Source organism: Hyla sarda, chromosome 11 (genome assembly GCF_029499605.1).
Source record: "Hyla sarda isolate aHylSar1 chromosome 11, aHylSar1.hap1, whole genome shotgun sequence".
Taxonomy (NCBI): domain Eukaryota; kingdom Metazoa; phylum Chordata; class Amphibia; order Anura; family Hylidae; genus Hyla; species Hyla sarda.
Genome location: NC_079199.1, coordinates 93,006,441 through 93,031,549, shown reverse-complemented (window position 1 = coordinate 93,031,549; position 25,109 = coordinate 93,006,441). Strand labels below are relative to the sequence as shown.

The window sequence follows — 25,109 nt, the reverse complement described above, 5'->3', positions numbered from 1 at the left end:
CTCTGGCGCTCCCATAGACAATGCATGGAGCGCATGCTGACATGCCGTTCCATGCACAGGAAAAGACGGGGCCCAATTTTGGAGATCAGACCCCCCTCGTTCAGACACTTATCCCCTAGGGGGTCTAGGGGTAAAATTTTAAAACTTCACCAGAAGGATATTTCTACCTGTTATTGCAGTTTTCCTTAAAGGATACCTCCGGCATGTACAACTTATCCCCTATCCTAAGGATAGGGGATAAGTGTTAGATCGCGGAGGGTCCAACAGCCTGGGCCCCACGCAATCTCCCGAACGGAGCCCTGGCTCCCTGTATGGAACGGCATTTTCGACCACCACCAGAAGCGGCGGCCGACACGCCCCCTCCATGCAGTTCTATTGCAGAGCCAGAGCGCTGCTTTCAGCAATCTCCGGCTCTGCCATAGAACTGCTTGGAGAGGGGCGTGTTGGCCGCAGCTTCGTGCATTGGTTGAAAACGCTTGTTTCATGCATGGAGCTGGGGCTCCGTTCTGGAGATGTCGGGGGCCCCAGCAGTCGGCCCCCCACGATCTAACACTTATCAACTACCATTAGGATAGGGGATAAATTAAAGGAGTTATCCTTTAAAGGGGTACTCCACTGGCCAGCGTCCGGAATTAAATGTGTGCGTGCTGCAGGGGTCATCCACGCCACCTCAATGCAAGTTTATAGGAGGGGGCGTGGTGGCCATCACGCCCCCTCCCATAGACTTGTATTGAAGAGGCATGGTGAACCCCAGCAGCGGGCACACAGCGTTCGGTACTAAATGTTCCAAATGCTGGCCAGTGGAGTACCCCTTTAAACTTCCCCCTTACTGAGGTTTAGTATATGAGTCAGGAATAGATGGTCATCTTTATTTCTTCTGTGGTTATCTAGTGCATTTTATAAATACTATATGGTTAAAACAACGTACCGATTTCTTCGATAGTTTAGATTTCTTTATATTATTTATTAAGTTCTAAATGAGATATAGAGCAACATAACATGACACCAAAGTAATTAATAGCAGAATTAAGCCTAAAGGTGTATGCAATATTTAAAATAAATATAAATATGCAATATTCTGGGCCATAAATATCATCCATGTCACAATCTACTATTGTCTGTTTAATTCTAGGTGTCCAGGAATATGCACAGCATATATTATATATCTATAGAAACACAAAGTCTTACAGTAGACATGTACATGAATAAAGAAACAAAAACTATTATAATGGGTGCTAGCTGTAGAGTAGCTGTAGCCATAGAGGATTTAACAGAGCCATATGAGGGATTGATTCTTGCGGGACAACCTGTATTTTTTATTGACATGATTTACTATATAATATATTGGGAGATTAAAAAATATATGAATATTTGTAGGGTAAAATAGAGAAAATAACCCTACAATTCCCAGTTTTTGGGTGGTTTTATTTTTAAGGCATAACTATAACCTTTTTTTTATTTTACTGTCTACAGGGTTTGTTTTTTGCAGGGTGAGCTGTAGTTTTTATTGATACAATTTTGGGATCCAGTAAACTTTTTGCTTTTTAATCTATGTTTTCCGGGAAGTGAGGTGACCAAAAAAAAAAAAAAAAAACTCTGGTGGTGTTCACAGTGCACGAATAAATAATGTTATATTTTATTAGTTAAGATATTTAAACACATGGCAATACCAGGTATTAATACGGTATATATTTTTTGGAGTTTAGCTTTTATTTATATGAAAAATGAGTATGGGATGTTTTTTTTTTATTTTTTATGTTTTTTATTTGTACTTAAAAGGGTTCTCCGCCCCTAGACATCTTACCCCCTATCCATAACATATCGATAACATCTCTGTATAAAATGAGAATCAGCATTATAATAAATAAATAATCTGCTTGAATCATAGAACCTTTTGTCACCTCAACTCTTCTCTACCAGGGTTCTCCATTGTGTAGATTGGCGCTCTCCTAATTGTTGTCCCACTGGCTGTCTCAAGCAGCCTATGGAGTCATACCATGTCATCTGATTGGGTCTCCTCAGGCTCTGGGCCCCGTTGCACCTACTATGGTAACTCCTATAACTGGCAGACAATGATCCAATGATAAGTTCATGCCTTTTAACATCAGGAACCAATGTTCATAAAAGAAGCCATGCCACCAGATTTGGAGAAACTGAATTTACATCTTATGAACATACTACGTTGTATCATGGAGGCAAACAAGTTAATGACAACTACAAAGGGTCATAAATAGCTATAAAGTTCATGGAACATATATTCTTCATGTCGTGTACTTAGATAGCTCATATTAACTCATACTCTGCGATGGCCATGCAAGATCCAATGTCATCAGCCCTTCATGAAGACTCTTTACCATGGTACTTCCAACCTAGTTGGCACCTTGGTTGCCCATGTGGATGAAACACTGTATGGCGCTTTTGCTCATTCGGCCAACATGACTGGTTTTACACGTGAGTGGATTTTGACATGGGTGGTTAGGTGGGCCTTTCGAGTAAAACACTTGCCACACTCGGAGCAAGCATAAGGTCTCTCACCGGTGTGGGTAGTCTGATGGCGGACAAGATCCCTATTGAGAGCAAACCTCTTATCGCACTTGCTACAAGCATATGGCCTCTCCCCAGTGTGCGACCTCTGGTGGACATTGAGGTTGGAGTAGCAAGTAAATCCTTTACCGCACACAGTACATACAAATGCCCAGTCTCCAGTATGAGCAGCCTTATGTTTTACAAGTCGAGAGTTATCGGCAAAACTTTTTCCACACTCTTCGCAGGTGAATGGCTTCTCTCCAGTGTGGGACCTCTTGTGTATGACAAGCGCGGACGTGCATGAAAATGTTTTCCCGCATTCAACACAGATATATGGCTTCTCGCCTGTGTGAGTCCTGTTATGTATAAACAGAGAAGAATTACTGGTAAAACTTTTCCCACACTCCCAGCACACATAAGGCCTCTCTCCAGTGTGGATTCTAATGTGCGTGGAGAGCGTGGCGCTGCTAGTAAAGCTTTTCCCACAATGTGTGCAAGTGTATGGTCGTTCTCCTGTGTGGATCCTCTCGTGTATGACCAGAGAAGACTTTCGGGCAAAACTTTTTCCACAGTCATTACAAGAAAAAGGCCGTTCTCCCGTGTGGGACCTCTGGTGTATGATGAGGTGAGAACTTGAGATGCAGCTTCGTCCACATTCGGTGCATATATAGGTTTTCTGCACCTTGTAGGGGGTGTAAGGGATGGTGAATTTTGAGATCTCCGAGGAATCTTTATCTGGCTTCTTATTCCTATATTTAGACTCCACAGTTGATTTACGTAAACGATGTTTACTAATATTTTTTTCTTCATCATCTTCATTTTCACTTTCTGCTTTGTTTTCGGGAGAACTCACATTCTCTGGGTCCTTACAGCTCGCAGATTCCTTGCTTAAATTGATCTCAGTGTTTTTTTGGCTGTTGGACTTCCGGCACTGTATTTTATGGTTGGGTTTATCCTTCTTTGTTGTATCTTCCTCATCAATTGGAGATGGAGACTTATGTCCACTTGGTGAAATGGGTTCTGCTACGAGGAAAGTACAAAGAAGACATTAAAACCGTCGCTATACACAATTTCATAAATTTGCCATAAAAGAACTATACGTACTCTATTGACCTAAAAAAAACAATGGTTACAGGTGAGCCCTTAAGATTTTCAATATACTTTGATTTCTGCATGTTGGAGATGGCAGCGTGTAATTGGAGTACAGTCATGCCTATAGGTCTTTACTATGCAACCATCTGCCATGATGACCCAACAGCAGCCAGCGATCCCCAGGGACCCCCTTTGATCATGAAGTGATGGCATATCCTCACTTTATAAAAAGAGAATGCCCCTTTAATACTAAAGGGATACTCCGGTCCTAAGACATCTTATCCCCTATCCAAAGGATAGGGGATAAGATGTCTGATCCCGGGGTCCTGCCGCTGGGGACCCCCACAATCTCACATGCAGCACCCACCTGTGGGAGCTGCATACAGCCTCCAAGTCTGCCGGGTCACGACTACGGGGCCAGAGTATCGTGACTTCACGACTCCGCCCCGCGTGACCATAGACTTGCATTGCAGGGGTGGGGTGTGACATCACGCAGGGGCGAAGATGTGACATCATGATACTCCAACCCCATAGTCGTGACCCGGCAGGCTCGGTGGCTGCAGCGCTGCTTGCAGTTCCCACAGGTGGGTGCTGCATGTGAGATTGCGGGGGTCCCCAGCGGCGGGACCCCATGCGATCAGACATCTTATCCCCTATCCTTTGGATAGGGGATAAGATGTCTTAGGGCTGGAGTACCCATTTAAATCACAAGAGGATCACCACTTCAATTTAATTATTTACTCAAACAAACAGGTCAGGAAAAGCCACAGAGCCTCTTTAAAGGGGCCTATTTTCTTTCAAACACCGCTCCCTGTCTGTCTCCACTTTGGGTGTGGTATTACAACTTGGCTCCATTCACTTCAATAAAACTGAGCTGCAGAACCACACTCAACCTGGAAAAAGACAGGGAGCGGTCTTTGAAAGAAATTCTCTGTATTTCGATTCCTGGATAGGCCCTTTAAATGGGTCTGAGCTACTATACCAGACTATAACAGCCACATGATCAGGGCTGTGCCAACTACAGCAATGAAAAGGAGCTTCATTGCATTCTCATAGGCCACATATTGATGGCCTATTCTAAAAAATAAAGGTACAACTTTTTTTTTCTTCAAATCTCTTTTTATTGATTTTTTTTTATATTTAACAACAGGAAAAACAAGTACTTAAATTTTTGAAAGCAAGACATACAGTTGAAAAAGGTACAAATGAAGCAAAGCAGCGCACAGGCCCAGGTCCTTAGGCAACTCAGGTACCTGTAGTGGAGTATAGTGTCAGAGAGACTGGCATTTGGTTAAAGGGGTACTCCGGCGCTAAGACATCTTATCCCCTATCCAAAGGATAGGGGAAAAGATGCATGATCATTGGGGTCCCGCCACTGAGGACCCCCATGATCTTGCACGCAGCACCATATTACCATCAGTCCCCGGAGCATGTTCGCTCTGAGATTGATGACTGGCGATCACAGGTCCGGAGCATTGTGACGTCACAGCTCCGCCACGTGTGACGTCATGCTCCGCCCCCTCAATGCAAGCCTATGGGAGGGGGCCTGACAGCTGTCATGCCCCCTCCCATAGGCTTGCATTGAGGGGGAGGAGCGTGACGTCACACGAAGTGGAGCCGTGATGTCACAATGCCCCGCCCCAGTGATCACCAGTCATCAGACCCGGAGCGAATATGCTCCGGGGGCTGATGGTAACGGGGTGTTGCGTGCAAGATGAAGGGGGTCCCCAGCGGCGGGACCCCCATGATCAGGCATCTTATCCCCTATCCTTTGGATAGGGTATAAGATGTCTTAGCGCCGGAGTACCCCTTTAATAGACAGGGGTGGGGGGGAAATAAGGAGAAGGGGGTGGCGTGATGCGGTAAAGGGGATGGGAAGGTGGGGTGGAAGTAAGTACAAGGGATAAGGTACAACATTTTTTTTGATAGATAACCATCTGTGGTCTCCATATTGACTCCTTGGCTATCCTGGAAATGTAGTAACATATTTATTGTATTAGAAAAGAAGCTGTTTTCTTAGAAAAAACAAACCAGTTTTGTGCTATTGAAGAAAACCGGTCTGAGCTGTAACTTCCCGCTACAACCCGTGGACAGGTGTGGCACTGTTTTTGGAAAACCAATTATCTTCTAACCCTAAACAACCCCTTTAATTAAGGAGACATAAAAGTACATGTTTTCATTCCATTGCTTTTAGGGCAGCCATTGTTCACATAAAAGATATATACAGTACTGAAAAAAAATAGTTCCTAATTTAAATGTTTGCATTTTGGCACAATTCAGGTCACCAAACTACTTTTTATATTAGATACAGTTAATTAAACATAATAATAATAAAATAAAACAACGACTCTAACCTATTAAATTATGATTTATTTTATTAAAGAGAAGTAAATGCCCCCTTACCTACTAAATCCACTAGATAATCAATTCAGTTGACGACTTACTTGAATGTCAATAGCCACACCCAGGGATGATTCCTGACAATCCTATTGAATTGAAATATCACTTAAATGCTTTTCCAATCTTAAAATAATCACTGTCATTTCAAACAACTTCTTCCCTCATGCCATAGACAGCCAATGTGAAAGTTAACAAATTGTAAATCACTTCATTTACCAAAAATAACTCCTTACCCTAGCTCTAAATTGGCCAGTAGATGTCTCACTTCTATCTGCTGTCCGCTACATGCTGGTAGGGGAAATCTGTCTCTAGAAACAGCTAGATTCGGACAAATTACAGGAAGTTTGGGTGGGGATTATCATATGCTATGTGGAGGAGATAATGAGACCCAAGAAAGCTTGGGCTGTGTACCTGCACGTTAAGCCTGTCTGCCTGCTGGAGATCAACCACACTGTCCCTGAAAGGTAAATCAAGCTTTCCTTTCACCACCCATAAGGCTAAGGCCAGCTTTTCCTTGTATATACACTACTGCACCTAGTGCTGTATGTCCATTATTCCTCTATGTTGTCAGCAGAAGCAACAGTAGCAGCTCATTGTCTAGTGTAACCCTTTCCTTGCTGTTATCCTGTTGTTTCTTTCCTTTCTCTTTACAAACCCAGTGAACTAGTAACCCCTTTTTCCCTTTACTTATCTATAGTAGTGTACTGTGTAAATCATCAGCCCAACATACTGCAGCCTGTTCAGTCGAGTACACCAGTAACCCCCTTCTCATGTTATCTATAGTAGTGTACTGTGTAAATCATCAGCCCAGTATACTGCAGCCTGTTCAGTTGAGTACACCAGTAACCCCTTCTCATGTTATCTATAGTAGTGTACTTTGTAAATCATTAGCCCAGCATACTGCAGCCTGTTCAGTCGAATACACCAGTAACCCCTTCTCATGTTATCTATAGTAGTGTACTGTGTAAATCATCAGCCCAGTATACTGCAGCCTGTTCAGTTGAGTGCACCAGTAACCCCTTCTCATGTTATCTATAGTAGTGTACTTTGTAAATCATTAGCCCAGCATACTGCCCAATGTTCAGTCCAGATAGCAGAGTGAATTACAGTATGTGCTTTGCCAAAGAAGTAAGGGAAAGGAAGTCCATGTATGTGTACAACTGGCAAAGAGCCAAGAAGTGGCCACGCTCACTGAAATGGAAAGAATGAGAAATAGTTGTGCATCATGAAGGGGCATCTTGGGCTCAATAACAGCAGTAAAAGCCCTAAAGTCATCCTGTGAAGAGTTAAGCACTTTCAAGAATAGTCTAAGCCTTTAAAGCCATCTTTAAGTACTTGGCTATACATGGATTTTTTTTCTTTGCCCTTTACAACCCTTTAGCTCGTAGTTTTTGGGTTTCTTTAGTAATAATCATTCCCCTATAGTAATGCTTTTTCTTATTTTGCAGGCAGGAGCTGTAAGCTTGAAGGTCACATCCATACTACTTCAAGACATCCAGGATGAGGAAACATCAGAACCCTATAAACATAATCTGAATAAACTTTATTGTTTTTTTTTGTACTGGTCTCAGCACATCCTCCCTTATCTTGTGCTGCCATTTCCTTCTTCCTATGTCACCACAGGTTTTCCATGACAGGTAACCTTCATCAAGTGAATGCTCCATTGTTCTTGGGCACCATTGGCTGAAGACTGCTCTACAGGTTCATTGCTCATTGGATACTTGGCCCTTGTCCATGCACCGTGTTGGCAAATTGTTATGTTCTCACATTTAGAGATGAGCGAAGTTTCAGAAATTCGATTCGTCACGAACCTCGCGGCTCCACATTTGCTGAGTTTAGCCTGCATCAAATTAGTTCAGCTTTCAGGTGCTCCGGTGGGCTGGAGACTCTCTCCTAGGACTGTATCCACCTTTTCCAGCCCACCGGAGCACCTGAAGGCTGAACTAATTTATGCAGGATAAAGTCAGCAACTGACGAGCCGAGAAGTTTGTGACGAATCGAATCACTGTAACTTCGCTCATCTCTACTCACATTAAGCAGATGAAGGAAGAAATATTTATGTGCGAGATTTAGGGCTATGAGCGATTAAAGGGGTACGCCGTCCCTGGACATCTTAGGGAATAAGATGTCTGATTAAGGGAGTCCAGCCGCTGGGGACCCCCGTGATCTCGGCTGCGGCACCCGCTCCCTGCCGGATGACTGGTGATGCGGGGCAGAGGCTCGTGACATCATGATCTATATACTTGCATTGAGGGGGTGGGGCCGTGACATCACGAGCCTCCTGCGCTTAACCCAACGCTCTAAACGAATGCCGGGTGCAGCACGGAGATTGCAGGGGTCCCTAGCGGTAGGACACCCACGATCAGACATTTTTTTCACTATCCTTTGGATAGGGGATAAGATGTCTAGGGGCAGAGTACCCCTTTAACGCTGCCCCAATAAATCCCTTCGTACACTTCACTTAAAGGGGTATTTCAGAAAGTAAAGACTGATGGCCTAGCTTTGGGATAAACTATCAGTGTTTAATCAGTTCCCCACCCAAATAAGCTGTGTTTCCTACATTCTACACACAAGCATAGCCCAACATATACCAAGGTGGCTGTGCCTGGTACTGCAGCTCAGTGACATTTCAATTAACCCAACAGGTACTAAAGTGGCTGTGCCTGGTATCACAGGTCAGCCCCATTAAAGGGGTATTCCGGCTTTATACATTTTATCCCCTATCCAAAGGATGTATGATCGCTGGAGTCCCGCAGCTGGGGACTCCGCAATCTCTGTGCAGCCCTCGGCATTCTGTTCCGGAAGCTGCCTCCGAGACGGGGACGTGACATCACGGCCATGCCCCTCCATTCATGGGAGGGGGCGTTCCTGTGTAAACTACATAGGAGACATTAGTAATAGAGACCCACTTAATATAGGAGGCCTCCCTCTGTCATGTGTATACTTTGTGTTTTTCTTCTAGAATTCTATAGGGGATCAATCTGCAGCAAACTTGTAGCTGTATATCACTGGAGTCCACAATTCTTTCTGTCAAGTCACCAACAATGCATATAAAGGTCATAGTTACATAATTGAGTCAATCAACTTCAGCCTATAACCCTATTGTGTTAATCCAGAAGAAGGGAAAAGCCCTTTTCAGGCAGATGCGAATTGTCCGATACGAGGGTAAAAATGCATGCCTGACTCCAAATTTGGAAACCAGAATAAATCCCTGAATCGAAGTTCCAGCTTTAAAAGTCTAGTTCCAATAATATTAAATTTTTTAAGAAAGACTTCCCAGGACCTTCTTGAACTTGCTCAATGAATCAAGCACCACAACATCATGTGGCAGAGTTCTTAATAATATATCTTATTACAGACCCATGCCCCTTTTTCTTCCACGTTAGATGCCTCTCCTCCCCTGCCTCTACACTGATCACTCATCCTTAATTTCCTACTAAAATCCATCTTGAGAGACAAATTATCAGCCTCGTTGAGGGACCAGATTACATGCTACCCATAGAACTCTAAGGAGAAGAAAGGATGTGTAGTGAAAAAGGAGGGCACAAAGTGATGCTGCAGGCTTTAGTTTAATGTTTCAAGATTCCCCCCAGTTCTGCATCCACCCTCAGAAGACGCAGCAGCATGAGGGACATTATACATCCGTAAAGAGTAGTGTCACTGTGAATCCAACACTGGGATTAATAGTTAAACACTTTAATAAAGCCTTTGTCTCTATCTCGCTATCTGTATCTTCTTTTCCCCTCCCTTTTCCATAGACTTCTATAGGCAGCATGTAACCTGACCCCAGAATGAACTAGGAAGCAAAGTTCATTAAAATGGCAGTGCCTATTTTACATATATCACCATCATGTAAAGAGAAACACAGAGTACAAGGAGAAAAGCATGTGCCATTGTCATCTCTTTAATTCCTATTGAGTCATCAATTTGTCATGATAAAATATTTCTAAATTCATGCAAAACTCATGCCCCAGTAGTGCCATTAAAGACATTAAGTGGAGAACAGGGGTAATCTCTATACTGAACATGTAAACATATTATATCCCACCCACTGCCATTACTTATAAAATGCAGAGGCTTTCCATACTCCCTATTAGAAGCCACATACCTCCATGATGAACAGGGTGTGGCATTTCTGAGTAGGCGGTGCTTCTGTATAATAAGGTAGCAACCGAAGGCTCAGGTTAAAAAGTCCCAACAGGGCAGAAAAATTTGGCACGTTCATATTGTACACCACCAGTCTGTGACGAAACTTCTGGCGAGAACCTTCTCATGAACGATGGACACGGCCATGCCAACAATTGTGATAAATGCCCACGGCCGTCGCACCCCCTCCATAGACTTGCATTGAGGGGGCATGGCTGTTACATCATGAGAGTGGCTGTGATGTCACAAGCCTCCGCCCACATTGCCAGTCATCCGACACGGAGCGAAGTTCATACACCGGTTCCATACGCCGGATGTTTGGGGTGCTGCAGCCAAGATCGCAGGAATCCCCAGCGGTGGGACCCCCGCAATCAGACATCTTATCCCCTATCCTTTGGATAGGAAATAAGATGTCTAGGGGCGGAGTACCCTGTTAAGTCAATCACGAAGTGCTGTAATTCTAAAAAGTAGCCAATATATAACACAAAATACTACCCCCCCCATGCCAACAAAAGTCAATAATCCTTATACTTTCCCCCCTTTGCGAGCACTTGAAGCAGAAGCTCCTCCCCTTGTGCGTACAGCAGTCCTCCGCACGGTACTTGGCCTGCCTTCCCCTGTTTGAAGGTTCTGACGGTGAAAGTTTGTATCCATGGCAGATTCCTTTGAAAGCCTTTTGGCTGCAAAATTTCATTGGCTTCCTTGAGAAGTCTGAGCTCATTTACCCGATACCGGGCCGTCTCTTCTCGATAGTGTGCAGTATCTTCCCTTGTTTTCTCTTGGTTGGTGGCTAGAAGGTCCAGCATGTGATTCATGGCCACCACCTCTGCATGTAAGCGTTGTATACTACCGCCCAACTCTTGCAGAGCTTTCCCCTGACGATGGACACTCTTCAGGTTTTTTTGTCAGGCAAAGGTTCACAGTCTACCGTAAAGTTTCCTGATGATGAACATTCTCCAGGCCTGACATGGCTTCAATGTCTTGAGGGTCCACGTTTGTCACAATGATCTCCTGATTTTCATCTAGTTAGTGGAGGAAAAGGGAACTTAGTATAGCTCCTGGTGCAAGAAGAACCTATCAAGATTGCTAGTATTGACTGCTATATAGTTACCGGAAGATGTAGATCCAAAGGAGACGCCCCAAAGCCCATCAAGTCCTGAAACATCTCTGAAAGAAACGGAACAAAAGAAATAGTTATAAGAGTTATAGGGCAATGACAGCACACATACTAGATGTATTTACTCTATTTTATAGTAGGAATTTATTACAGGAAAAGATCCCTAGAAATGGAGTCCTAAAACTACAACTGGCCCTACACGTTAGATGGCTGCCCACCCAAATGCCCCACAGTAAAATTATGGTATAAATGATATTACATCAGGCATCGCATTCTTCATCCTCAAAGGATAGGGGATAACATGTCCAATTGTAGGGGGTCCGGCCGCTGGGACCCCCTGGTGATCTCTGGGCTGGTGCTGCGGCGTTTATGAAGCCACAGGCTTCCATGTTCGTGACGCCGCGCCCCATCCATCCATGTCTATAGGAGGGGTATGACAGCTGATAATGAACGCCGCAGCACTGGCCGTAGATCACAGGGGGTCCCAGCGTGCGGACCACCCGCAATCAGACATATTGTCCCCTATCCTTTGGACAGGGTATAACATGTCTAGGGGCGGAGTACCCCTTTAAGGTCTGATACATTTTTGGTTTAAAGGGGTACTCTGGTGGAAAACATTTTGTTTTAATCAACTGGCTCCAGAAAGTTAAACAGATTTGTAAATTACTTCTATTTAACAATCTTAATCCTTTCAGTACTTATCAGCTTATTATGCTCCACAGGAAGTTCTTTTCTTCTTAAATGTCTTTTCTGTCTGACCACAGTGCTCTCTGCTGACACCTCTGTCCATGTCAGGAACTGTCCAGTTCCTGACAGGAAGAAATACTACTTCCTCTGTAGTATACAGCAGCTGATAACTACCGGAAAGATTAAGATTTTTAAATAGAAGTAATTTACAAATCTGTCTAACTTTTTTTTTAAACCAGTAGAGTAAAAAAAAATGTTTCCACCGGAGAACCCCTTTAAAGTGCCATAACTATTTTATCTTTCTATCCATGTAGCTGTATGAAGGCTTCCTTTTTGGGGGGACACATTGTATTTGTTCATGCTTAAATTTTGGGGTGCAAATAACATTAGGTTTTCTTGTTGTGCTGTTTAACACGCGGTAAAAAATAATGTGTTACATTTATTCTACAGGCCAGTGCAGCATTGGATGTTCCAGTTCTTTTGTACAATATACAGAATTTTTTATGGGAGAAGTCACTTTTTGTTTTTCTAAGACCCAAATTTTAGTTTTTTGTAGAATGAGTTGAAGTTTTTATTTAAAAAAATAATAATTACGGTACTTTAAAATGTATCGTAGTCATGGGGTATAAATAGTCAATTTATTCAAGATTTCTGTGTATACGCTTATGTATTTTGTTTCGATAACAATTTTTTCTAAATAAAATATATATATTTTTTCTTATAAATTGGGAATTTTTTAATTAAAGAGGTATTCCATGAAAAATCAACTGGTTCCAGAAAGTTAAACAGATTTTTAAATAAGTTCTATTTAAAAATCTTAATCCTTCCTTTACTTCTCAGCTGCTGAAGTTGAGTTGTTATTTCTGTCTGACAACAGTGCTCTCTGCTGACACCTGTCAGTGTCTGGAACTGTCCAGAGTAGAATAGGTTTGCTATGGGGATTTGCTGCTACTCTGGACAGTTCCTGAGACAGACAGTAGTGTCAGCAGAGAGCACTGTTGTCAGACAGAAAAAAACAACTCAACTTTAGCAGCTGATAAGTACTGGAAGGATTAAGATTTTTTTTTTATAGAGGTAATTAACAAATCTGTTTAACTTTCTAGAGCCAGTTTATATGAAAAAAAAAAAAAAAGCTTTTTCATGGAATACCCCTTTAAAATCTTATCCTAATAAGGTAAATGGAACTAGGATTGTTTGATCACAAGTATAAGCATTAGTGCCTTTCAGTGTATATGTTAGCATGGCCTAATGGTAGACCTGGGAGCTAATGGGCTGACAGAAGGAGGTCCTTAGATTTTGTGGGTGCTATTGACTGTAAAATTAAAGGGATAACGGTGTGGCGTGACATCACAAGGGGCGTGGCTGTGACGTCACAATTAGAGATGAGCGAATTTTTTAAAAATTCTATTCGGCCGATTCGCCAAATAAAAAAATAAAAAAATCGATTCGATCCGAATAAATTCTCTGCAAATTTTTCTTAGTAAAGTATTTTAATTAAGTGTTTAATAAAGTGTGTGTGTTTCACTTTTTTTTCTCTCTTTTAAAAAAAAACATTTTTAGGTAGTACTACTACTCCCAGCATGGAACAGACTGTTTCATGATGGTAGTAGTAGTACCTGTGCTAATAAACAGATCTCCCTGGGTGTCACTCCTGACACCCGCTGCGATCGTCCTGTATAATGTATAGATGCGGGCGGCTTTCTCGCATCTAGATAGGACGATCGCATCTGGTGTCAGGAGTGACACCCGCTATGATCTGTCCTCAACTGCAGGTACTACTGATCCCAACATGGAGCACACTCTGCTCCATACTGGTAGGTGTAGTACCTGCATTAATAGACAGATCGCATCGATCGTCCTGTATAATGTATAGATGCGTGCTGCCGGATGCTCTTCTCTGGTCCCACTGTAATATAAGTATATGCCGTATATATACCTATTGTTCATATTTCCCGCAGAGAGCTGTGAGTGGCTGGAACCATCTGGCCAATCACAGCTCTCTGCGGGAAGTATGAATAAGTGATGTGAATTATATTCACATTACTGGCAAGCCGGATTATAGAGCAGAAATGCGAGCGCAGGAGAAAGCCGCTCCATCTCTAGAAAGGACAGGACAAAGTAGAAAGGACAATCGCATCGGGTGTCAGGAGTGATACCTTCTGTGATCTGTCTATTAGTATAGATACTACAGCTCCCAGTATGAAGAAAAGTGAGCTCCGTGTTGCGAGCAGTAGTACATGCAGTTAAGGACAGATCACAGCAGGTGTCACTCCTGACACCTGCTGCGATCGTCCTACCTATTGCAGAGATGGGAGCGCAGGAGAAAGCCGCTCGCATCTATACATTATACAGGACGATCGCAGGGGTGTCGCTAATGAAGAAATTCATTATTTCGAATCGGGTCAAAGTTCGGATTCGGTACTAATCAAATTTTTCATGAAATTCGGAACGAATGTTCAGAATGCTGGAGCACCAGAATATCCCTTTAAGGACAGGACCTCCACGATGACCAAGGCTCGGAGACAACCGCCAAGGTTTTGCCTGTGTGTGTAAGCCCTTAGACTACACATAATGGAGACTCGAGAATGAAGATACTGGCCCTGATTTACTAAGAGTGAAGTGTACTTTTCTTTGTGGTTTCCACTGTATTTAAATGTTTCCACTGTATTTACTAAGGTTTCCCTACATTTTGCTTTTTTTTTTTTTAACACTCAGGTTTTCCTCAGCTCAAATCCACCACATTTTCTGTGGAAACCTTAGTAAATATGTTGAGTTTTTGTGAAAATGTTGGGCCCACGCCCCCTTTCCCAACAGACACGCCCCCTTTTTGGGTTTTCTCAGTAAAATGGAGAGTTGGTTGGGATTTTTCTTTTTTATTCTGGCGCAAACTCTGGCGCAATGTGCCAGAATCTGGCGCACAACCCGGCAAAACATGTCGGGTTTACAATAGTAAATCAGGGCCATTGTATCAAAGGTGTTAAATTCTACAAGATGTAAAGCTTGACCTACCAGTAGACCTAGTGTCACGAAAAATACATAAATATATACGTTAGTTTAGTCTGGTAGTAATCATGACAGCTCTGAGCGCTTGTCCATGTGGTGACGAAAAGGTTTTTATGGTCATTTATGTCTTATATTGCTCTTATACTTAGATGCAGAGGCAGCGGGTGTACTTTAATGTAGCAGAAGGGCCTTCTGGCCCCCTGAGGTACCAAAGATGTACTCCGCCCCTAGACATCTTATCTTCTATCCAAACGATAGGGGATAAGATGCCTGATCGCTTGGAACCCCCACAGTTTCTCCTGCAGCACCCCATATCATCTGCTGCGTGGAGCGAACTTCGCTCTGTGCCAGATAACGGGCAATACAGGACCCGGAGTATCTTACCGTCAAGCCACGCCCCCTTAATACAAGTCTATGGGAGTGGGTGTGGCAGCCGCCACGCCCCCTCCCATAAACTTGCATTGAGAGGGGCGGGGCTGTGAAGTCACGATACTCCGGTCCCTGTATTGCCCGTTATCAGGCACAGAGCGAAGTTCGCTCCGCGCAGCAGATGACACCAAGTGCTACAGGAGAGATCGTGGGGTTTCCCAGTGGCAGGATAGGGGATAAGATGTCTAGGGGCGGAGTGAAAGGTTAAGAAAATGGGGAATTACCTGAGGAAAGGCCAGTATCTATGTATCCTTTGATCTTGACACCATCCGCCATTTCAGTGCTCAAAATATTCCTCTTCATAGTCAGTGAGTTCTACATCTCCTGGGGGATCTCTGCCGTTCAGCGTCTTTTGTTTTTCGGCCTCCGACAACTCTTTCTTCACGTGCCTCTTGATATCGTGATATCTCTTCTTGCAGACATCCACACTGCGCAGGTGCGGGCCCACGGCGTTCACCGCATCCGTGATATTAATCCGCAGATCCTTTTTCTTGGATTTGGGGACTTTGGCAGCCTTCTGGCCAATGATCTGATGGTAATACTCCACCACCTTCGAGATGAGGACACTGTATTCTTGACTGACCTGAATTCTCTCCCTGTCCTTTGTGAGTACCCCCATCTGAATGGCCAGGAACAACCTCCTCTCCAGTATTTTGCATTCTCAATATTATATAGATAGATGTGTGAATGAAAGACGGGAAGAGGAAAAAAACAAACTGAATTTAATTCTTCACGAACGTGAACGTGAATGGGTGCGATGCATGAGAAGTGTTCTTAAAGCAGCGCCTCAAAACCAAAAGCTGGAAAAAGAACAAAAGACACATCACAGGCTCCTGCAGGGTCGGGTGAATTTATTATTTTAGTAGATTCTTTTACCTTGGATCAGAAAGCAGCAGATTCCAAGTGAACGGATGAGGTTCTTTTTGTGGTGTAAATTTTGTCAAAATTGCCAACAAAAAAAAGGAGAATAAAAACTATAACAATCAAACGAAAGAAAAAGGAGCTGTGATAGGCATGTGCCAGAATGGTCACTCTTACAGGGTTTATCATACACTTATGCATTTGTACACTTAGCACCTATCCTGTGTTAAAAGGGGTACCAAAGGATAGGGGATAAGATGTCTGATCGCGGGGGTCCCGCCACTTTGGACCCCCGCGATCTGGGCTGCGGCACCCCAGGCATTGGTGCATGGAGCAAACTTTGCTCCGTGCCTGATGACCGTCAATGCGGGGCGGAGGCTCGTGACATCATGGCCCAAGCCCCCTCAATGCAAGTCTATGGGAGGGGGCGTGATGGCCGTCACACCCCCTCCCATAGACTTGCATTGAGGGGGTGCGGTCGTGACATTACAAGCCTACGGCACTGCACCCGACACTCTAAACAAACGCTGGATGCAGCAGGGAGATTGTGGGGGTCCCCAGCGGCGGGACCCCCTCGATCAGACATCTTATCCACTATCCAATGGATAACACCTTTAGGGTACGTTCACACAGGCGGATTTTTTTTGCGTATTTCAAAGGGGGCTGTCCGCAGCAGATTTTTCGTGGCAGAATTTACGCTGCAGAAAATCCGCCGCAGTCCCTACTGACTTCAGTTAGTGCATTCTGAGGCAAGGATACATGAGCCGAAGCTCAAAATCGTCTGCCAACGTATCTATGCTCGGGCAGGCTACATTTATTTAATTCAACGAACTGAAAGTAGTCACCTCATGGCTACGTTTGAGTCATTTTCTGAGCATATGTGAGTTTTGGCTCAGCACTAATGCTGGAGTGAACCGACCCCAAGAAACTACCACCCCCTGCATGTTTCACCATACCTGACAAACAATATCTTATCTTTTCTACACCAAATAAATCCAGTAGAGAATGCCCAACTATCAGAGGCCTAATGAATGGTCTCCACCACCTACTGAAGACCACAGGTATGTTATCTAGCAATATTATATGCACACATTACGTTACGGGATCTAAACATTTAGGCTTTGTTGACTCACATCGCAGCTACGTATGACCATTCATATTCATTCCATGATGCTTATATGGCTCCAACATGTTCTGCAGCACCGTCCTTACAAAATGAACAAAAATGTGCAAGAGCTTACTCACTTGTGAGGGGCTCAGCCTCTGGTCCGTTCTGTTGTACACTTGAGACTGGTTTGTCTTTAGTGTCGCCCTTAGGTGTCACCTCCTGGTCCATGATTAGATCCCTGCAACACACCGGGAGAAATCTTTTAATGTGTCACATAATCTGTGAAGGGGTATTCCGGCTTTATACATCTTATCCCCTATCCAAAGGATAAGATGTTTGATTGCAGGGGTCCTGCCTCTGGGGGGCCCCCGCGATCTCGGTGCAGCCCCTGGCATTCTGCGCCGGGCACTGCCTCCAAGACGTGGACATGACATCATGGCCACTCCCCCTAGACCTGAATGGAGGGTCATCCATAGACCTGAATGGAGGGGGCATGGCGTGACTAGGAGGCGTAACCGTGACGCCACGTCCCCTTCTTGGAGGCAGCGCCCGGCACAGGTGTCAGGGGGCTGCACAGAGATCGTGGGGGTTCCCAGAGGCAGGACCTCTTCGATCATACATCTTATCCTCTATCCTTTGGATACATAGGAAGCTTTGAGACACAAAAACCCAGCTGCATAAAGAAATGCTGTTGGCTCAGTGACCTGAAATGTAAGTTCCATTCAAAATTTGCGTAAACCAATGAGATTGCACTTTGGATACATCCCAGGAGCAGGGATGTCCCGATACTGGTATTGGTATGGGGACCGATACTGGACATTTGTACGAGTACTTGTACTTATGTCCTTGATACCTAAGCCGATAGGTATCACAGAGGTGCGGAAAGCCGCCTGCACTCTCCACACGGAACAACTCCCTGTGCCCCTCAGCAGCTGAGCGCGCGTCATAGCCGGGACCCGCATTAACCTTTTAGACGCCGCAATCAAAGTTGATCGCGGCATCTAAAAATCCTGAACTTAACTGCCGGTTAGCTCAGGGATGCTGATTGGGATCACCGCTGTGAAATCGCGGTGTCCTGATCACCTGAAACGGCGGCCAGAGGACCCTTACCGTGCTCTGTGCCGTCCGATCATTGCTTCTTCACTGCAGCCATCCATGGCAGGCAGTAGTAAAGGAACACTGATAACACTGATCAATGCTATGCTATGGCATAGCATTGATCAGTGTATGCAATCTACAGATTTCATGTAATACTTTCCTATGGGGACAAAAAAATAGTGAAAAAGTTGTGTAATAAATAATAATTATACATGTTAATTAACCCCTTGCCAAATAAAAAATTTGATTCACCCCCTTTTTAAAAAGTTTTAAAAAAAATGTGTATATATATATTTATTTATTTTTTAAAGCCCTTTCTCTTATAAAAACTTTAAAAAATACCCCTTTTTTTCTTTAAAGGAAAAATAAAAAAACCCTGTCAAGTGACATTGAAAAAAGTATCGGTAATTGGTATCGGTGAGTACTTAAAAAAGGTATCAGTACTCGTACTTGGTCTTAAAAAAATGGTATTGGGACATCCCTACCCAGGACTGAACTATCCCCTGTGGCTAGAGATGTGCGGCCGGTGCCTAATATTCTGACTCTACAGGAGTTCTAATAGATCCACTAGAAAAGTCAGAGACTGACTGTGATACCTGGCCTCTAAGTCATGATTGTCTCACGATAGACAACCCCAATCATATACAAGCCACCACAACGATCACCCGAGACCCCCGGTATACAGCTGAGTTTGCCAGAAAACCATAGCCAGGGAGGCTTGTGGCATTACATGGTGGCCATGAAGATGGATGGACATCCATGTAACATGTGGGCGGAGTCTGTGTACAAGACAGCTGGCACTTGGTAGCCACTCAACGTTCTGACTTTGGACCACCACTTGTTCAAACCAATTACAAATATGGGGTTCAAAATATATAACTAAATTACTATAGTGTTATGATACCACTTTTGTTTTGATGGGATTTTTTTTTTGATTGCTTTTTATTCTGGTATATGAAGTGAGCAAAAATTCGTAATTCTTTTTATTTATTAGTTTATTTTGTTTACCGTGCAGTTTACTTATCCAGGAATAGAAAAACACAGCTACTTTCTATCAAAAACAGCTCCCTGTCTGTCTCCAGGTTGGGTGTGGCTCTGCAGCTCAGTTTGATTGAAGTGAATGGAGCAAAGTTGTAAAACCCCACCCCAACCTGGAGACAGATGTGGAGCTGGGGCACGGCGTGGGGGGTGGGGGGCGTAGCTGTGACATCACGATCACGGCCTCTGTTCAGAATGCTGGTGCACCGGAGTACCCCATTAAATGATTTAATTTAAAACTTGATATGTTTTGACAACCCTTTTATTGTACTAGTAAATGTTAAGTAAATAGTGAGACAAAAAAATTAATCACTAATATTTATTTTTGACAAGTTGTCGCCATGGGAGTACTACAGCGTTTTCTTTGGTGACATTTTTTATTTTCTTCACCCCATGTCTTTCACATTTTCTTTAAGAAACATTTGCGGCTGTTCTAGTGGCCTCGAACAACAGCAGGTGTGATGCCGAATTTTCGTGTGTGTGTGCCACTTCTATTAGCCTCCAAACCCCTGAAGGTGGCATTTATGGTGAAACCCGTTGGAGAGTGTGCAGGGTGCTTATTCACACATTATGTTATGCTCACGATTTCCTGCATGGCTCCTATAAATATATATATATATATATATATATATATATATATATATATATATATAAACCAGATACAGGCGCAGCACTCCAACAAAAAAGTGATTTAATGTCTCATGTCAGCATTACAACGTTTCAGCTCCTCCTGGAGCCTTTTTGAAGCATGTTTGAAAAAGGCTCCAGGAGGAGCTGAAACGTTGTAATGCTGACATGAGATATTAAATCACTTTTTTGTTGGAGTGCTGCGCCTGTATCTGGTTTTTTATCTTGGATGGACTCTGATCAAGTCCTTTGAGACGCTGGCACCAATTCTCTGGTTGGACTAGATAAGTAGTACTGATATATATATATATATATATATATATATATATATATATATATACAGTGATCCCTCAACTTACAATGGCCTCAACATACAATAGTTTCAACATACAATGGTCTTTTTTTGGACCATTGTAACTTGAAACCAGACTCAACATACAATGCTATGGAATCTGCGAAACGTTTCAATGGCTGGAAGAACCGACCAATCAGAATGGATATTTCACTGGTAAAACCCCTGTATTACTAAAGTGCATGCACTGACTGGTGTCTGGTAGCGCCCCCTACAGTACAGGGAGGTATTACATGTTCTGTACTCTTTACCTGTATTACTGAAGTGTATGCACTGACTGGTGTCTGGTAGCGCCCCCTACAGTACAGGGAGGTATTACATGTTCTGTACTCTTTACCTGTATTACTGAAGTGTATGCACTGACTGGTGTCTGGTAGCGCCCCCTACAGTACAGGGAGGTATTACATGGTCTGTACTCTTTAACTGTATTACTGAAGTGTATGCACTGACTGGTGTCTGGTAGCGCCCCCTACAGTACAGGGAGGTATTACATGGTCTGTACTCTTTAACTGTATTACTGAAGTGTATGCACTGACTGGTGTCTGGTAGCGCCCCCTACAGTACAGCAAGGTATTACATGTTCTGTACTCTTTACCTGTATTACTGAAGTGTATGCACTGACTGGTGTCTGGTAGCACCCCCTACTGTACAGGCAGGTATTACATGGTCTGTACTCTTTACCTGTATTACTGAAGTGTATGCACTGACTGGTGTCTGGTAGCGCCCCCTACAGTACAGGGAGGTATTACATGTTCTGTACTCTTTACCTGTATTACTGAAGTGTATGCACTGACTGGTGTCTGGTAGCGCCCCCTACAGTACAGGGAGGTATTACATGTTCTGTACTCTTTACCTGTATTACTGAAGTGTATGCACTGACTGGTGTCTGGTAGTGCCCCCTACTGTACAGGGAGGTATTACATGTTCTGTACTCTTTACCTGTATTACTGAAGTGTATGCACTGACTGGTGTCTGGTAGCGCCCCCTACAGTACAGGGAGATATTACATGTTCTGTACTCTTTACCTGTACCAGGGTTAGCTTCTCCTTTGGGCATCAGGTGAGGGCGGCTCCATTTTCCTTTTTTTTATTTTGCACGTTCTGTACAGGACCCTGAAGAAGATCCTGTCCTCTACATAGACCAGGGTTTCCCAAAGAGGGTGCCTCCAGCTGTTGCAAAACTACAACTCCCAGCATGCCTGGACAGCCTTTGGCTGTCCGGGCATGCTGGGAGTTGTAGTTTTGCAACAGCTGGAGGCACCCTGGTTGGGAAACACTGACATAGAAAGTGATTACAGCTCCCAGCAGATCTTTCTTACTTTTATATGTATGGAATTGCTTTATCTATATTAGTTCTTATTTTTCTTTAATCCTCACTTTTTCCTATTTTTGGATGACATTTTGGTGGCTTCAGAACCAATTACCAGGTTTCCATAGAGTTATGGTCTCACCATACGATGGTTTCAACATACAATGGTCGTCCTGGAACCAATTAATATTGTAACTTGAGGGAGCACTGTGTATATATATATATATATATATATATATATATATATATATGCTACTAGATGAGAGAGAATAAAAAAGAGTGCAAAGTGGGCAAAAAGAGTATACAGGTTGGGTATAGCCCAGCATAAAAATAAGTGCAAGAGTCTAGCTCCAATCGTGGAAAAAGCTTCTCCAAGCGAAACACGTCGGGGGTTTGGTGTGGTGCTGGGGTGAGTCCTGGGCTCTGTATGTATCTGTTGCTACTACTTTCTTTCTAAATGTTGGTCTCTGCGGCTAGCTTAGCAAGCATTAGTGTGGCACTTGCGCACTTTATAAAAGGGGTACTCCACTTCCCCAGCGTTCGGAACATTCTTGGAGCGGGCGGCGGGGCTGTGACATCCCGCCACGCTCCTTCAATGAAAGTCTATGGGAGGGGGCGTGATGGCTCGAGGGGGGCACGGCAGTGAGGTCACGAGCCCGCAGCCAGCCTTCCAAACGAACACCGGGGGCTGCACAAAAGTCATGGGACCCCCGCGATCAGACATCTTATCCCCTAGCCTTGGCATAGGGGATAAGATGTCTAGGGGCAGAGTACCCCTTTAATTCGTTAGGATTGGCGCTAGACTCTCGCACCCTACCTGTATACTCTTTTTGCCCCCTTTGCACTCTTTTTCATTCTATCTCATCTAGTAGCATATATGTTAAAGGGGTACTCCGGTGGGAAACATTTTTTATTTATTTTATTTTTTTTAAATCAACTGGTGCCAGAAAGTTAAATCGATTTGTAAATTATTTTTATTAAAAAAAATCTTTACCCTTCCAGTACTTTTTAGCAGCTGTATACTACAGAGGAAATTCTTTTCTTTTTCAATTTCTTTTTTTTGTCTTGTCCACAGTGCTCTCTGCTGACACCTCTGTCCGTGTCAGGAACTGTCCAGAGCAGGAGAGGTTTGCCACAGGGATTTTCTCCTGCTCTGGACAGTTCCCGATACGGTCAGAGGTGTCAGCAGAGAGCACTGTGGACAAGACAAAAAAAGAAATTCAAAAAGAAAAGAATTTCCTCTGTAGCATACAGCTGCTAAAAAGTACTGGAAGGGTAAAGATTTTTTTTAATAGAAGTAATTTACAAATCTGTTTAACTTTCTGGCACCAGTTGATTTAAAAAACAAAAAAAAAACTAAAAAATTTCCACCGGAGTACCCCTTTAATAACACATTGTGACAGGAATATCACCCCGGTATCCATACAGATATTTTTTCTCTGTCTTTGTGTGATTTTTATGTATAATGTTTTTAATATACACTTTTTGTTGATTGAATAACACTTACTATTATTTTATACATCATTATTTGTTCTTGTAGCGCCTATAAGTATATACACTCTCTAAAGGGTTTCGCTAAAAATGGCGTCTTCAGGGGTTTGGAGGCTAATAGAAGAGGCACACATGCTAATTTCTTTGTCGCACCAGCTATTGTGCGAGCCCGCAAGAACAGGAGCCATTTGAGCTATCATTATATATATATATATATATATATATATATATATATATATATATATATCTCCAGTACTTATCAGCTGCTGTATGCTCCAGATGAAGTTCTATAGTTCTTTTCTTCCTGACCACAGTGCTCTCTGCTGACACCTCTGTCCGTGTCAGGAACTGTCCAGAGCAGGAGAGGTTTGCTATGTGGATTTGCTCCTACTCTGGACAGTTCCTGACATAGACAGAGGTGTCAGCAGAGAGCACTGTGGTCAGACAGAAAAGAGCAACACAACTTCCTCGGGAGCATACAGCAGCTGATAAGTACTGGAAGGATTAAGATTTTTTTTTAATAGAAAAAATGTACTAATCTGAATAACTTTCTGGAATGAGTTGATCTAAAATAAAATTGTTTTCCGCTGGAGTACCCCTTTAAGGAAGGGTTCTATCGGTCCATTAGAGGGTGTGTAGACTGCTCGTACACACAGAACTCATAGAATATAGCATCACACCCGCTCTTGTTTAGGTTTCCTAGAACCGGAAAGCGGCAGGAAATCGCAGTTTTTGTGGCCTCAGACAACAGCGAGCGGGACACAGAAACTTGCATGCATACCTACTCTCCAACAGGTTTGGCCATAAATGGCGTCTTCTGGGTATTAGAGGCTACTAAGATAGACACACACTGCTTAAAGGGGGTATTACACTGCCCATTTTGTTCTGAACGCTGGGTGCGGGCTACAGGGGTTGTGATATCACGGCCACGCCCCCTAGTGACGTCACACCACACCCCTCAATGCAAGTCTATGGGAGGGGGCGTGGCAGTTGCCACGCCCCCTCCCATAGACTTGCATTGAGGGGTGTGGTGTGACATCACTAGGCGGCGTGGTCGTGACGTCACGACCCTCGCAGCCCACACCCAGCATTCGGAACAAAATGTTTAGGGCGCTGGGGCAGTGGAGTACCCCTTTAACAAGTGCTGTTATTTCAGGCCACAAGAACAGGAGTGGTGCGGGAATTTGTGAGCATAACTCTCGCGATTTCCCGCACCGCTCCTGTTCTTGCCACCTCAAACAACACGTTCTATGGGTTCTGTGCGTACGAGCAGCCTACACACTCTCCAACGGGTTTGGCCATAAATGGCGTCTTCAGGGGGGGTTTGGAGGCTAATAGGAGAGGCACACAGTGGGCTCTGTATCCATGCCATGCGATTCTACAGCTAAACGTGCATGAGTGTGAACAGAGCCCAGGTAGGACACAGTCCTGTAAGAACTGATACAAACAGTAAACATGTGACAATGAAAATAACACCACGTGACGTGATGTATACACACAGGCAGCGGCTGGGACTTGTAGTACCACATCATCACACCACCTCCACGGCCCGGTCCTACATCGTTCACCCAGGATTACTCTCCCCCCGGCCCCTCCCTGACTACACACCCATCCTGCCTCAACTACCGCCAGCTACAGCGCTTACCTGCTCCGGCGGGCTGTGCGCATGCGCCGAGGCTATATTTCGCCGGACAAAAGAGCTCTGCCAGTTCTGTATCCTGATTGGCTGATGCGCTGAACCGAGCGGCTCGCGTTGAATCATGGGACTTGAAGTTCTTCAGTTGGACGTGTCTGAGTAGAGCGGCAGTCATAAGACTACAACTCCC

General features: G+C 43.9%; 1 protein-coding gene across 15 annotated transcripts; it reads right to left on the bottom strand.

The window, feature by feature from the left end:
* Positions 1-818: 818 nt before the first annotated feature.
* LOC130295816 (zinc finger protein 239-like) lies at positions 819-25,109 on the bottom strand. Of its 15 annotated transcripts, XM_056546984.1 has the most exons (7): positions 24,929-24,949; positions 17,507-17,607; positions 16,277-16,319; positions 15,625-16,200; positions 11,276-11,331; positions 10,127-11,186; positions 819-3,549 (listed from the first exon to the last, which is right to left on the bottom strand). In XM_056546984.1, the coding sequence occupies exons 6-7, from the start codon at positions 10,149-10,151 to the stop codon at positions 2,423-2,425; spliced, it is 1,152 nt and encodes a 383-aa protein (XP_056402959.1). In that variant the 5' UTR covers positions 10,152-11,186; positions 11,276-11,331; positions 15,625-16,200; positions 16,277-16,319; positions 17,507-17,607; positions 24,929-24,949; the 3' UTR covers positions 819-2,422. The 15 variants fall into 15 exon arrangements, 13 of the variants coding, with proteins under 13 accessions (XP_056402959.1, XP_056402966.1, XP_056402958.1 ...); XM_056546991.1 differs by having other exon boundaries at positions 819-3,546; positions 15,625-16,319; XM_056546983.1 differs by lacking the exon at positions 24,929-24,949 and adding an exon at positions 24,783-24,792 and having other exon boundaries at positions 15,625-16,374.

Coding starts and splice junctions, on each gene's coding strand:
- LOC130295816 (XM_056546978.1), bottom strand. CDS start 24,951: ATGCGCACAGCCCGCCGGAGCAG. Junction 17,608..24,928: donor CGCACAGCCCGCCGGAGCAG/GTAAGCGCTGTA, acceptor GGTGTGTTGCAG/GGATCTAATCATGGACCAGG. Junction 3,550..17,506: donor AGAGGCTGAGCCCCTCACAA/GTGAGTAAGCTC, acceptor CTTTCCTCGTAG/CAGAACCCATTTCACCAAGT.